At 43.4% G+C, this 14,192-nt stretch overlaps 1 protein-coding gene across 2 annotated transcripts in view; it reads right to left on the bottom strand.

Moving 5' to 3' along the window:
• The window catches only part of mark4a (MAP/microtubule affinity-regulating kinase 4a), a 53,723-nt gene that overhangs the window by 11,474 nt on the left and 28,057 nt on the right, over positions 1-14,192 (bottom strand). For both annotated transcript variants that reach the window (XM_017724984.2, XM_037533568.1), the window contains exons 5-15: positions 13,426-13,491; positions 12,310-12,380; positions 11,429-11,485; positions 9,271-9,507; positions 5,924-6,043; positions 5,558-5,657; positions 4,997-5,106; positions 4,250-4,442; positions 2,626-2,837; positions 1,591-1,694; positions 561-845 (exon numbers count right to left, since the gene is read on the bottom strand). In XM_017724984.2, the coding sequence (XP_017580473.1) occupies positions 561-845; positions 1,591-1,694; positions 2,626-2,837; positions 4,250-4,442; positions 4,997-5,106; positions 5,558-5,657; positions 5,924-6,043; positions 9,271-9,507; positions 11,429-11,485; positions 12,310-12,380; positions 13,426-13,491 (1,555 nt within the window). The remainder of the gene's footprint in view (positions 1-560; positions 846-1,590; positions 1,695-2,625; positions 2,838-4,249; positions 4,443-4,996; positions 5,107-5,557; positions 5,658-5,923; positions 6,044-9,270; positions 9,508-11,428; positions 11,486-12,309; positions 12,381-13,425; positions 13,492-14,192) is intronic.

Raw genomic sequence — 14,192 nt, forward strand, 5'->3', positions numbered from 1 at the left:
CTTGGGAGCTCAATGATACTTGTTGATAAACTGGTGCTGCCATGTAAACATGTAAACATCACTTCAGAAGTTTTCATAAACCCCATAATGAATATATTAACTACTTTCTTAAATTTATTTGCCTCAACCCAGAACCCCCAATCCGTTCTGCTTGTTGCAGCACAACATGACTGGAATCTAACCATTATTTATTGATAGTGACAAAACTAATAACACATAAAACATATTATTACTACACACAGATACTCTGTACTGTATGTCCCACATACGCAAGAGTCAGAGTTCAACCTACATGTTTTAATATATCGCTGCTGTCGGAACAAAACCTCATATCTCCATCTTTGTTGTTTTTCAGTTTTTGGTATAGTTTGAAAATGTGTCGTCCTTTACATGGTGTGTAAACTTGTTTAGGTTATGTCTGGTGTTATATGAAAGCTTGTGTGTGTGTGTGTGTTTGTGTGTGTGTGTGTGTGTGTGTTTGTGTATGCGAGTGTTTGTGTATATGAGTGTGTGTGTGTATATGTGTGTGTGTGTTTGTGTGTCTGTCTGTGTGTTCGTACCTGCGGGTGAGTTTGGAGGTGAGTTTAGTGAACAGGTTCGACGTGGCTCTGGAGCGCGTGTGCGGCGGGAGGGCGGCCGGTTCGTGGCCCAGCGTGGGCGAGGTGGGCGGGGGTCCATAAGCGGCGGGCACTCGTTCCCGCAGCTGACCACCGTGGAAGGTGCTGCGGATGGTGGAGCCGCGAGTCAGCCTGCAGCGCTCACCCGAGGAGGAGGAGGAGGACGCTCCAGCACCTGCAATACTGAGAGTGGAGGGAGAGGTGGGGGGGAGACGGTGGGAGAGAGAGCTGTAGGGGAAAGAGAGAGAGAGAGAGAGAGAGAGAGAGAGAGAGAGAGAGAGCACAAGGGGCAATAGAGAGGGGAGAGAAGAGAGAGGAAGATGAAAGAGAGAAAGACAGAGTGCAAAGGTAAGCAAGAGAAAGAAAAGAAAAAAAGAGCAAAGAGAAGCAAAAGAAGGGCAGAGAAAATGAGAGAGAGAAAGAGAGAGAGAGAGAGAGAGAGAGAGAGAGAGAGAGAGAGGGAGTGAGGGGGCGGGTATTTCTGCATTAACTCTTGCATTAACAGTCTTGTGGTTTGACTTTGTGTTATGGTGAAAATATTCAGTGGAAAAAACTCAATGAAGTTTCAATACATGTGGTTGTAATAACAGTGATAATATTAATAATAATAATAATAACAACTGTGTGATCAGTCAATTCAGTCGATTCCTGATCATTAAAAGCAAATTCTCACAAATTTCTCTCACACTAAAGTTTATGTCAGATTGTGTCGCACTTCCCTCACAAACTACAGAAGCTTTAGTCAACAGTGAAAACTGACAGATGTTTACTTCTTTACTATGCGATTAAGGGATTATGCAGATTTGCTGGAAAAAAAGTTTAATAATGTCCAGAGATTAAAAAATCAGCATGTAAAGTAACCATAAACGAATGTGTTCATTCACATCTGAATGCTCTGCATTCTGAAGCTCTGCTTTGCAGTTCTGTCAGAATGTGGTCGGAAGCTTTGAGCGGAGATGTGTGTGTGTTTCACCTGTTCTCCTTCCCGTTCTGCAGTAGGGAGTGCCGGTCAGCGCTGGGCCGATCCGTACACACGTACGTGTTCCTACGTGTCATCGCACTGCCAGGGATGTTATTCTACACACACACAAGAACACACTAAAATCAGATAAATACACTACAATATCATTACAAGCCTCCAAAAGCACCCCCCCCCCCCCCTCCTGATCTGATTATGATCATTACAGAACTCAAGCTTTTATTTTTAATCTCAAAATAACGTGTTTAATATACTTTGGATAAATTGATAATATTATCCTATTCAATCTGACATTAGCAGCAAAGGCTGGAACTTAAAACAGCTGCTCCTTCCATACACTAGGTGGCACTGTGTCCCTTTTGCTCTCTAGACCAGCCAACCTGCCAACTAGGGGTTGAAAGTTATTAATATGTTGCTGCATTGATAATATTTTATCATTATTGTGATAAATGATGTCTTTTCTGAGTGTATCATGGATATTAACCCTTAATAATAAGGGGGGGGGGGTCGTTTTCAAGTGCAGTTTTCAATGCAAGGCTAAAGCCTGGCGGTTTAGCTAAGAGCTAGCTATGGAATAAAGGCACAGTCAATCCATTAAACGGTAGATTACCGTGTCCGTCCCACAGGGGCGGTGGGATTGACAGGGGGTTCAGTATTTAGGATAATATACTTAACTGCACTCTGAAAAAGGCTCAGGATGTTCAGGATACGTTAAGCATAAGCTATGCCCCCTTCCATGTTAGCTAGCACGCCTTCAAAAGGCTAAAGGTTTAGCTACTTCTTCAGTGTTAGCGAGGTAGCTAACAAGCACCTCTAGCTGTGTTTGAATATGAATATGTGACTTCAGCACAACTGCTTTCGAACAATGTGGTTCCACTAACCAATTTTCACCTCACGTTTATGTTAGCTAGAACCATACACACTCTTTAGCTAGCTTGGCTATCTAGCTGGCCAGCTAACTTTCAGAAGCTTTGCCGCTTTCTCCCATCCCACCTTTCCCTCTCTCCCCTTTCTACAGCCCTTTCTTACAGTAGTAGCTGTCATGTCCTTGCGGCGTTCTGGGATTTCTGCCTTGTTGGGGTTGTTGGCACTGCTGACCATTGGGCTGGACGGAGGCAGGCTGCGGCTGCCCATCACACTGCAACTAGCCTTACGAGGTGGCATCCGGCTCTCGCGCAGCTCACGATCTCCCCCACTCGTCGGGCTACGCTTAGGGTGCATCACCGGCATGCTTGGACCACCTGCACGATACACACAGTTTTGAGTTCAGCCAACTGACCTGCTGTTATCAATAAAAGAATATAGCTAATAACAGTCATAGCAATCGTCTTAATACCAGGAATTTGTCTATAATTATGTCCATTTTTATAGATAACAGTATGTAATTCAGGGTCAGACACCACATAAGCAAGATGATTAGATACTATATTACACCTTCACATATATTAAGAAAAATGTGCAGTGATTTAGGCATTTACACAGTGCTAACTGGGTGTGATATGATTTATTACGTGCTAGTGAGATCTGTCTTGTAGCTTTGGAGCAAAACAAATCATCAAATACGTGAAGTATATTCTTATACAAATGTAAATTCAGATGTTGATTTTTCACCGACACGTGTGTATGTATGTCTCTGTGTGAGAACATTGTGCATATTTAAGCTGCCAATTTACAGCAAGTTTATGTTTGTTTGTATTGTTTGTGATTTGGTGGTGATTTGTTTCCCCTTGGCTTGGGAGATTTCCATCATTAACTGGGAACCAGATGACAGCCTTTTTATCATGGTAGCAGAGACTGACCGGGCAATGAGCTGGGACAATTCTTAATGTTTTAGTGAAGTCTGACTGGGCCTCAAGCCAGGACACTTCTTACTGTGGTAGAAACAATTTGACAAAGCTGCAAGCCAGGACACTTTTCACCGCAGTAACAGTGTTTGACTAGGCCATGAGCCGGGGCGCCTCTTACTACACTAGCAGTTTGACTAGGCCGTGAGTGGGGACACTTCTTACTGTGAGAGCAAAGTTTCACTAGACAGTGAGCCGGGACGTCTCTTAATACAGCAGGGTTGTTTGACTAGGCTGCAAGCAGGTACACTTCTTAGTGTGGTAGCACCGTTTGGTTAGGCTGCAAGCAGGTACACTTCTTAGTGTGGTAGCACTGTTTGACTAGGCCATGAGCCAGGACGCCTTTTACTGCGGTAGCAGAGTGTGACTAGGCTGTGAAAGCACAGTTTGATTTGCTGTGTGTCAGGGACATTGCGCTGTGACTGTCATATTTTATGTTTTAGTTATTTGTTATATTTCTATATTTACATTTTTAGAAATTTTTATATGTTCATATTTTTTTACATTTCTATTTGTTTGCTTAGAGTAACACAGATAAGAATATGTTAAACTCTGCAAACAAAATAGAAATTTTACAAATTTGTCAAAATCAGTGCATAACTGACCAGGGGTCTTTAAACTTGAAATTATTTCCAATTTTAGATACATTTACTTTATTTGCATACTGACTTTAGGCTAAACCTTAGACAAAAATTGATTTTCGAAGGGGAATCACATCATAATAATGTAATAATTTAGTCTGAGACTAGGCTTTAATCCAGGCTGGTGTCTCTTGCGTGTGATTGTATTATACAGAGTCAATCTCTTACAGAAGTCACTGTGCCGCCGCTGGCGGTGGTAAGTGGAGGCGCTGCGCTGGGTCTTGCTGTGAGAGGAAGAGGAGGATGATGATGAAGAAGCGGCAGCGCCGCCCGTGGAGTGCTTGTTTGTTCCGTTGGTGATGGGGCTCGGCCTCACCCTCGGCAACGTCATACTGCCGCTCACACGTGATTCTGCGCCGTCCTGTGACCATGACAACACATGAGTGAGTACCGCAGATACAGCACGATTGTGGTAGCATCTATTGAAATGTGATCTCTAACAGTGGAGGTGATTCTTACTAGTGTGAAAACAGGCCCTGATTTGGAGACAAACTGTATGTACAAGCTAATGGCTAAAGCTAACTACTATTATTTTTTGCTCCTATTTTTTGTAAATCATTAGTATTGTTTGTAATTTCAGTGCTTCCTGCATGAAATACATGTCAAATTAAATTAAGATTACAGCTAAATTGAAAAGTGATGTATAAAAAGTTGCTGAAAAAAAAGCTAGTTTACGCTGGCCTAGTGCTGGTCTGGTGCTGGTTTAGCTGGTCACCCAACACTATCGTGCTGGTTGACCAGCATACCAACATCCAAAATACAATATATGCTGGTTTTGCTGGTGATCAGTCATGAAAGTTTTGACATTTATATACAAAAAAAAAAACAAACAAAAAAACAACCACAACAAAATTTTAGGTTTTAGTGCAACAGCAACAATATGTGAGTGAAAGCCTGAGTGTGTTTGTGTATAACCTGAGTCTTCAGGCCCAGCAGAAGGTAAGTAGCAGTGACTTCGTCATATTTGTGATTGAGTAACGAGTCCTTAATCTCCTCTGAAGTGAAACCCATCCCAACCATCACCTCTACAAAGAGAGAGAGACAGGGAGAGAGAGAGAGAGAGAGAGAGAGAGAGAGAGAGAGAGAGAGACAGAGAGAGACAGACAGGGAGAGAGAGAGAGAGAGAGACAGGGAGAGACAGGGAGAGAGAGAGAGAGAGAGAGGGATTAAGAAAGAAAGAAAGGGATGTGCAAATCCATTCAGAAGAAACCAGACTTAGACTGATATATTGTTTGGCCAGTGCAATTGGTCAACATTAAAGGGATTTGATGTAAACATGCTTACTCTAATCCCACAGTGCTGCAGTAGCCCCTAAACTAAGATTTCCCCACTGAAGACCAGGGGAAACCCCCTTCTGATGACATATCTTGTATATTTCCAAAAATATACAACTCCTCTGGAGTGAGTTTTGGGGGATATGCTGTTTCTATTAGTATCAACGTGCAGAGCAAACAGTGCTCTAAGTTGTGAGCTCACCAATGCGGCTGGGGTCACTGAAGTCCTCAGCTGGTTCCACATGAGGCTTTAGCTCGTCACCCTCGTACCCTGAATTTATCCATTTATCCTTCATCACTTGCTGTGGAGGGACACAAAGAGAAAAGACTGTTAGCACAGAATGAGGATTCATGCTGTGCAATATTAATGCACAATAAGCAGTAAACGTGCATTAGAATTTGCAGACGTGTTCTTTGCAGATGATGTATTAACTCATTTTCAACTAGAATTTTTAAAGGGAAGCTCGAACGTTTGCATACGACTGTATATTTCCATGTGTGTGTGTTTGGTGTACACGTGTGTATGTGCAAGGTTTGGTCCAGTGGCGTTATGAGTGAGTTTGTTTACCTCTAAAGTGCAGCGCTTGCTTGGGTTGAGCACCAGAAACCTGCGCAGGATTCCCTCACAGTCAGTGGACATGTAGAAGGGCACTCGATATTTTCCCCTCAGCACACGCTCACGCAGCTCCTACATCACACACACACAAAACATATCAAAATCAAGAAGTACAAGAAGTACACAACACAGAGTACTAACACTGGCATAGATATACGAGAGTACCCAGCTACCAAAGAGAGTAAAAAACACAGAAGGAAACCACTGAAGTACGTAGTGAGCTATGAAGGGAGTAGCGAACTGCTGAAGTGAGTAGCAAACTGCTGAAATGAGTAGGGAACCGCTGAAATGAGTAGGGAACTGCTGAAGCATGTAGGGAACTGCTGAAGTGAGTAGGGAACTGCTGAAGTGAGTAGGGAACCACTGAAGTGAGTAGGGAACCGCTGAAATGAGTAGGGAACCACTGAAGTGAGTAGGGAACCGCTGAAGTGAGTAGGGAACCACTGAAGTGAGTAGGGAACCATTGAAGTGAGTAGGGAACCGCTAAAGCAAGTAGGAAACCGCTGAAGTGAGTAGGGAACTGCTGAAGTGAGTAGGGAACCACTGAAGTGAGTAGGGAACCGCTGAAATGAGTAGGGAACCACTGAAGTGAGTAGGGAACCGCTGAAGCAAGTAGGAAACCGCTGAAGCGAGTAGGGAACCATTGAAGTGAGTAGGGAACCGCTAAAGCAAGTAGGAAACCGCTGAAGCGAGTAGGGAACTGCTGAAGCGAGTAGGGAACTGCTGAAGTGAGTAGGGAACCGCTGAAGTGAGTAGGGAACTGCTGAAATGAGTAGGGAACCACTGAAGTGAGTAGGGAACCGCTGAAATGAGTAGGGAACTGCTGAAATGAGTAGGGAACCGCTGAAGCATGTAGGGAACTGCTGAAGTCAGTAGGGAACCACTGAAGTGAGTAGGGAACCATTGAAGTGAGTAGGGAACCGCTAAAGCAAGTAGGAAACCGCTGAAGTGAGTAGGGAACTGCTGAAGTGAGTAGGGAACCACTGAAGTGAGTAGGGAACCGCTGAAATGAGTAGGGAACCACTGAAGTGAGTAGGGAACCGCTGAAGCAAGTAGGAAACCGCTGAAGCGAGTAGGGAACCATTGAAGTGAGTAGGGAACCGCTAAAGCAAGTAGGAAACCGCTGAAGCGAGTAGGGAACTGCTGAAGCGAGTAGGGAACTGCTGAAGTGAGTAGGGAACCGCTGAAGTGAGTAGGGAACTGCTGAAATGAGTAGGGAACCACTGAAGTGAGTAGGGAACCGCTGAAATGAGTAGGGAACTGCTGAAATGAGTAGGGAACCGCTGAAGCATGTAGGGAACTGCTGAAGTCAGTAGGGAACCGCTGAAGTGAGTAGGGAACTGCTGAAGTGAGTAGGGAACCACTGAAGTGAGTAGGGAACCGCTGAAATGAGTAGGGAACCGCTGAAGTGAGTAGGGAACCGCTGAAATGAGTAGGGAACCGCTGAAGCATGTAGGGAACTGCTGAAGCATGTAGGGAACTGCTGAAGTGAGTAGGGAACCGCTGAAGCGAGTAGGAAACCGCTGAAGTGAGTAGGGAACTGCTGAAGTGAGTAGGGAACCACTGAAGTGAGTAGGATACCGCTGAAATGAGTAGGGAACTGCTGAAGTATGTAGGGAACTGCTGAAGCGAGTAGGGAACTGCTGAAGCGAGTAGGAAACTGCTGAAGTGAGTAGGAAACCGCTGAAATGAGTAGGGAACTGCTGAAGCATGTAGGGAACTGCTGAAGCGAGTAGGGAACTGCTGAAGCGAGTAGGAAACCGCTGAAGTGAGTAGGGAACCGCTGAAGTGAGTAGGGAACCGCTGATGTGAGTAGGAAACCGCTGAAGTGAATAGGAAACTGCTGAAGTGAGTAGGAAACTGCTGAAGTAAGAAACTGCTGAAGTGAGTAGGAAACTGCTGAAGTGAGTAAGAAACTGCTGAAGTGAGTAAGAAACTGCTGAAGTGAGTAGGAAACTGCTGAAGTGAGTAGGAAACTGCTGAAGTAAGAAACTGCTGAAGTGAGTAGGGAACCGCTGAAGTGAGTAGGGAACCGCTGAAGTGTGTAGGGAACCGCTGATGTGAGTAGGAAACTGCTGAAGTGAGTAGGAAACTGCTGAAGTGAGTAGGAAACTGCTGAAATGAGTAGGAAACTGCTGAAGTGAGTAGGAAACTGCTGAAGTGAGTAGGGAACCACTGAAGTGAGAAGACAGCTACAGTGTCACTGAAAGGAGTAGGGAGCTACTGAAGTGAACAGGGAACCACTGAAGTGAGCAGGGGGCTATTAAAGGAAGTAAGGTGCTACTGACATGAGTGGGGAGCTACTACTGAAGTAAATATTTACTGAACCTCTACAGTAAGTAGTAATCTACTGAATTGCATAGAGAACCACAAATGTAAGTAGGGGTCAACTGAAATGAGTAGGGGGCTATTAAAGGAAGCAGGGTGTCACAGGGAGCCACTACTGAGTAAGTAGTGATTTACTGAAGTGATGGGCATGACTGAAGTAAGTAGGGTCCTACTGAAGTGAGTGAAAAATTAATGAAGTAAGTAGGGTACCACTTAAATGAATATGGAACCCCTGAACTGATTAGAGAACCACTGAAGTGAGTAGGGATCAACTGAAGTGAGTAGGGAACCACTTAAATGAATATGGAACCCCTCAACTGATTAGAGAACCACTGAAGTGAGTAGGGATCAACTGAAGTGAGCAGTGAACTAATGAAATAAGTAGGAAACCACTGAAGTGACTAGGGAACCTCTGAACTGAGTAGAGAACCACTGAAGTGAGTAGGGAGCCTCTGAACAGAGTAGAGAACCACTGAAGTGAGTAGGGAACCTCAAAACGGAGTAGAGAACCACTAAAGTGAGTAGGGAACCTCAGAACGGAGTAGAGAACCACTGAAGTGAATAGGGAGATACTGAAATGAGTGAGAAATATCTAAAGGAAGTAGGGACCTCCTGACATGAGTAGGGAAATAAGGAGGTCAGTAGTATACAAGAAAAGTGAGATGGACTGAATTGAGATGGAACCACTGAAATAAGTAGGTCTACAGTGAGAAGTGAGTAGATTGCTGCTTGAGTGAGTATAAAACCAAAGCAGTGAGTACAGAGTTACTGATATGAGAGGGTAGGTAGAGACGTGAGTAGAGAGTTAAAGAAGTGCATAAGGAGCTGAAGAAGTGTGTAGGGAACTAAAGAATTGAGTAGGGAACTAAAGAAGGGAGTAAGGAACTGAAGAAGTGTGTAGGGAACTGAAGAAGTGTGTAGGGAACTTAAGACGTAAGAAGGTCTGGAATGAAAAAGAGAGCGACTCACACCTTTAGATTTTGTCCATCGAAGGGCAGCGAGCCGCTGACCAGTGTGTAGAGGATGACCCCAAGGCTCCAGATGTCCACCTCTGGCCCGTCATACTTCTTGCCTTGAAAAAGCTCAGGGGCCGCGTACGGGGGGCTTCCACAGAACGTGTCCAGTTTATTACCCAACGTGAACTCATTACTGAAACCAAAGTCTGCTATCTTAATGTTCGAATCAGCGTCCAGCAACAAGTTCTCTGCCTGGAGAGTGAGAGAGAGAGAAAGAGCGAGAGAAAGAGAGTGAGAAAGAAAGAGAGACAGAGAGAGAGAGAGAGAGAGAGAGAAGAAAGGTAGGAAAGAGGTGAAGAGGAAGAACAGGGCCATGAGAAAGAGAAAAAGAGGGAGAGACAAAGGGAGAGGGAGAGAGAGAGAGAGAGAGAGAGAGAGAGAGAGAGACAGACGGTGACCAAAGCAAAGTTTTATGTGAATACAGAGTTAAAGCTGTGGTCAGAGTTACTTTGAGAGAGAGAGAGAGAGAGGGATTAGAGGGAAAGAGAGAAGCAGAGTGAGAGGGAATAGAGATGTGTGTTTAAATGAGATCTAAATGCAGCTGCTGAGGATGTCTCTGTTAATTCTGTTAGTAACTGTGTAGCCTAAGGATGGACTGAGCTGAAAACCATAATAAATAAAACATCTCAGAGATAAACTGAAAAGAGTGACTGAGCTCTGTTCTGATTGGCTGCCGTGTATTGCGTGTCATTCAGAAAGCAGGTCTGAGAAATGTCTTATGACGTCCGTGTGAATGGGGGGAGGGGGCCTGAACTGCTGAAGGCTGAAAAGGCAAATTGCAAGTAAATGCGTTCTTTTCAATGACATCATAAAATCAGGGAGATTGAAACTGGCTGTTTCTGCAGCTACAGCTTTGTTCACACAGCAGGTAAAAGTGGCTCAAATGCGATATTTTTGTGACACAGTGTGTCTGTGTGTCAGTGTGAACAGAGAAACACACCGAATGTGACATTTTCAATTCCGATTTGAGACGCTTTCATGTGTGGTACTGAAATCTCATACCTATCCAATCTGCAGCAATGCAACTCAGTCTGAACTCATTATATCATCTACACCAATCAGGCATAATATTATGTCCACCTCCATTTACATTTATGGCATTTGGCTGGCACTTTTATCCAGAGCGACTTACAATTTGATCATTTTTACACAGGTAGGCCAAGGTGGTGTTGGGAGTCTTGCCCAAGGACTCCTATTGGTATAGTGTAGGGTGCTTGTCCAGGCTGGGACTGAACCCAGCGTAGGAGGCAGAGGTGTTAACCACTACACTATCCAACCATGCATGAGCATAGAAACAAGGAGGTGGTCATAATGTTATGCCTGATCAGTGTATATCATTATATCATATATTATAGACATTCCTTATAATTGTGCACTGCAGAGACCTCATAAACATTTGGGGTGATGTTTATCCACCAAAAAATTTGATGAGGCTCATCACAACCGCTCTGTGTTTGATGAGATTTCTAAAGAAATGGCCGAAGCTTCATGACGGCTCCTGTGATGCTAAGAAACTGAGGCCTCCGGGAGTGACTGGAGTTCGTTGGCAGTTGTGATTGTTTACCTCTGGATGAGCCACGTGAAGCTCTGTTCTTTTGCGCATGTGGGTCGGTTTAGGAGCTGATCTGTTCAGACTGATGTTGCATAGAGACCACATTTAAAAGATATTGTGAACAGCCAAACAAAATAAAAAATCAGATTTGGTGAGAAAACCAGATTTGGGCCACTTTTACCTGCTGTGTGAACATAGCCTTAGTGTCCATATAAGAAGATATATATAATGGAGTGAATGATTTGGACCTTAACACTGTTACATATGACATATAACACCTTTAGTTAAACAAAGTCAGGAAATGTGGGGCTTTCCATGATATGGGCCCTTTAATACTTGTGAATGTAAGACCATATTTGAGGTGACGATGTACCAAATGTAGCTTCTGCATTACAGAAAAGGAAGGAAAGAGACCTCAGTGTATCCTAAAAATACTCAAATTTAAGAAAACAACACACATTTGAACGACTGAATGTTATTTTGGACAGATAAGGACTTGTAAATATGAGTAAACACGACATCTTTACTTCTAATGCATGTCTGAGATGTTCTCCAGCTTACCTTCAGGTCCCTGTGGACTATGTTCTTCTGGTGACAGTAATGAACAGCAGAGACGATCTGCAAGCAAACAAACAAAGAAATAAACAAAGCCGGCAAATCTCAAGGATCTCCTATTAATACAACTGCTCACATGACAGTTGAGGTAGTGCTGGGTGGCACCGATAAGATTCGAAATCACAACATTTTGATATCATAATTAAGTTAATAATTAGTAAATGAATTAGTTAATGACCTCATGCTTCCTAAATGCTGCCACTCTGTGCTAAAGGAATGTCTTTTAAACCTGATGTAGCTTTTTGACTGATTTGATGCTAAAGGGAACTTTCAAGAGGAACTCCACCAGTTTTCAAATGTACACATAACCATTTAATTAAGATGTAAACAGAGTCGTTCAGAGTGCTTTGGTGTGAAACGCTCCGTTCTAGTGAAACTTATCGAGACGGAATTATTCACATTCGTGGTGAGAGGAACCAGACGTCCGAGGAGTTTAATACCTTCCTTCCCGGAAAGTCATGAAATGAAATGATTATGAAGGCTGAAACATTATTTTACGATAATTTTGAGAAGGTTTCAGCATAAAATGTATTTTTAAAGTGTGGATTTTTGCCAAATTCACTGTTATTTTAACATCATTAACATTACAAAACCTCAGGCAAATGAATTTAAAACACTGGTGATTTTGGATAGTAAATAAAATCATGACCCCTGGTTCCTATCAGCACCACTGTAAAGACAGTCAGCCACTCTGAATGACTTTGTTTACATCTCAACTACTGAATTATGCAGAAAATACATGAAAAAAAACAACTGGTATTCCCCTTAAAACTCATTCAACACATCTATCAGTATTATATCAGACACCAACGTCAGTCTGTGCTCACCTGTCTGAATTTGGCTCTCGCTTCGATCTCCTTCATCCTCCCGTGCGACACCAGGTAGTCAAACACCTCACCTGAAAAACACCCTTATTTAATAAAACATGCTAACCTGCTAAGGCCTCATTATGCTAATGACAGCAACAGCAGGCCTATTAATGAATTGAGATTTTCCAAGTTAATAAATGCGCCTAAATGAGTGGACACAACTCTCAGACCCCACTGCCAATATCATCTCATCACCCAAGATAGCAAATCTCATATTTCAGGGTCAAGATCAGTTATGATAACTGATATTTAATCCTGTATACTAATACAAACAATATAAATGATATTCACCAATCAGGCATAACATCATGACCGCCTCCTTGTTTCTGCGCTCATTGTCCACTTTATCAGCTCCACTTACTGTATAGCTGCACTCTGTAGATCTACAGTTACAGACTGTAGTCCATCTGTTTCTCTGATACTCTGTTACCCTGTTCTTCAGTGGTCAGGACCCCCATGGACCCTCACAGAGCAGGTACTATTCGGGTGGTGGATCATTCTCTGCTCAGCTCTGCAGTAACACTGACGACGTGGTGATGTGTTAGTGTGTGTTGTGCTGGTCCGAGTGGATCAGACGCAGCAGTGCTGTTGGAGTTTTTAAACAGTGTGTCCACTCACTGTCCACTCTATTAGACACTCCTACCTAATAAAATGGGCAATGAGCGTAGAAATAAGGAGGCTGTCATAATGTTATGCCTGATCGGTGTGTGTATTATATGAAGTGCAGTGAATATACTGAGCGGTTAAAACTATAAATGACACAAGCAAAAAGGTGGTGTCAGTGCAGCACATGAGATGACATCACACTGACTCCCCCATTTTTTTGGCAGTTCTTAGTCCTCTGGACATGTTGACCCTTTGTCTTGCATATACCTGCCTGGCTGTGTGCTGACCTCTGCCTGCTCTGATAACTAATAACTTTTAACTTAGCAAGTAATTGTTGTACTTTTCAGCTGTAACTCCAGTACTGGACCAATAAAAGTATCAAAGTGTTCTCCACCTATCATCTGTTGACATATCACTCAGCCCTAGCTGGACGTACAAACTATGAAATAACCAATGTGTTGAGCGTACCTCCGCTAGCGTACTCCATGACTAGATAAAGGGTCTTCTCAGTCTCAATCACCTCAAACAGTTGCACTGAAAACACAAAATATTATGAAATACACAAAATCAGAAATTCACAAAATTGTGTACCAAGTAAGTATATAACACATATTTTTCAATTTCATATGCATAAAATCACACGGATGTAGACAAATAGACAGACAGAAGATTGTCATTCCTGGAATACAGAGATAGGAATGTTGTGTTCCTCAGTAAGATGATGGGCAAAAGGTAAAACCTGGTTGTCCAGGAGCTCCGTGTCGGCACTGTGGTTCAAATTTACCGTCACCTCAACCAAACGACCTATTTCAGCATAATTAAAACACCCCCAGAACATCACAGACCTCCTCCAGCTTGAACCACGCCTGCACGCCATCCTCACTGAAGGCTTCCCGAGGTCTACGATGAGCACTACATCCAGCGTTATTCACATACAGGTAGAACAAGATTCATCTGACCAGATAAAACCTTTCCAGTCAAGAACTGTCTAGTTTTTGTCTCTTCGCCCACTGTAATCGGGCAGCTTTGTGAGCAGAAGTGCCACTCTTCTCCATATGTTCATGGTATGCAGGTCACTATGGAGAGTTCTGTTCAGAAACTGGTTGTGAAGATGCCATGACCCCACATACTGGATCAGTGAAGAACCTGCGCTGACTTCTAGAATCAATTCTTGCCTGGAAGCGAAGCAATTTTTATTCACAAGCTGGGAAAATGCAGACAGTCCCTGTCCATCA

Source organism: Pygocentrus nattereri, chromosome 23, assembly GCF_015220715.1.
Source record: "Pygocentrus nattereri isolate fPygNat1 chromosome 23, fPygNat1.pri, whole genome shotgun sequence".
Taxonomy (NCBI): domain Eukaryota; kingdom Metazoa; phylum Chordata; class Actinopteri; order Characiformes; family Serrasalmidae; genus Pygocentrus; species Pygocentrus nattereri.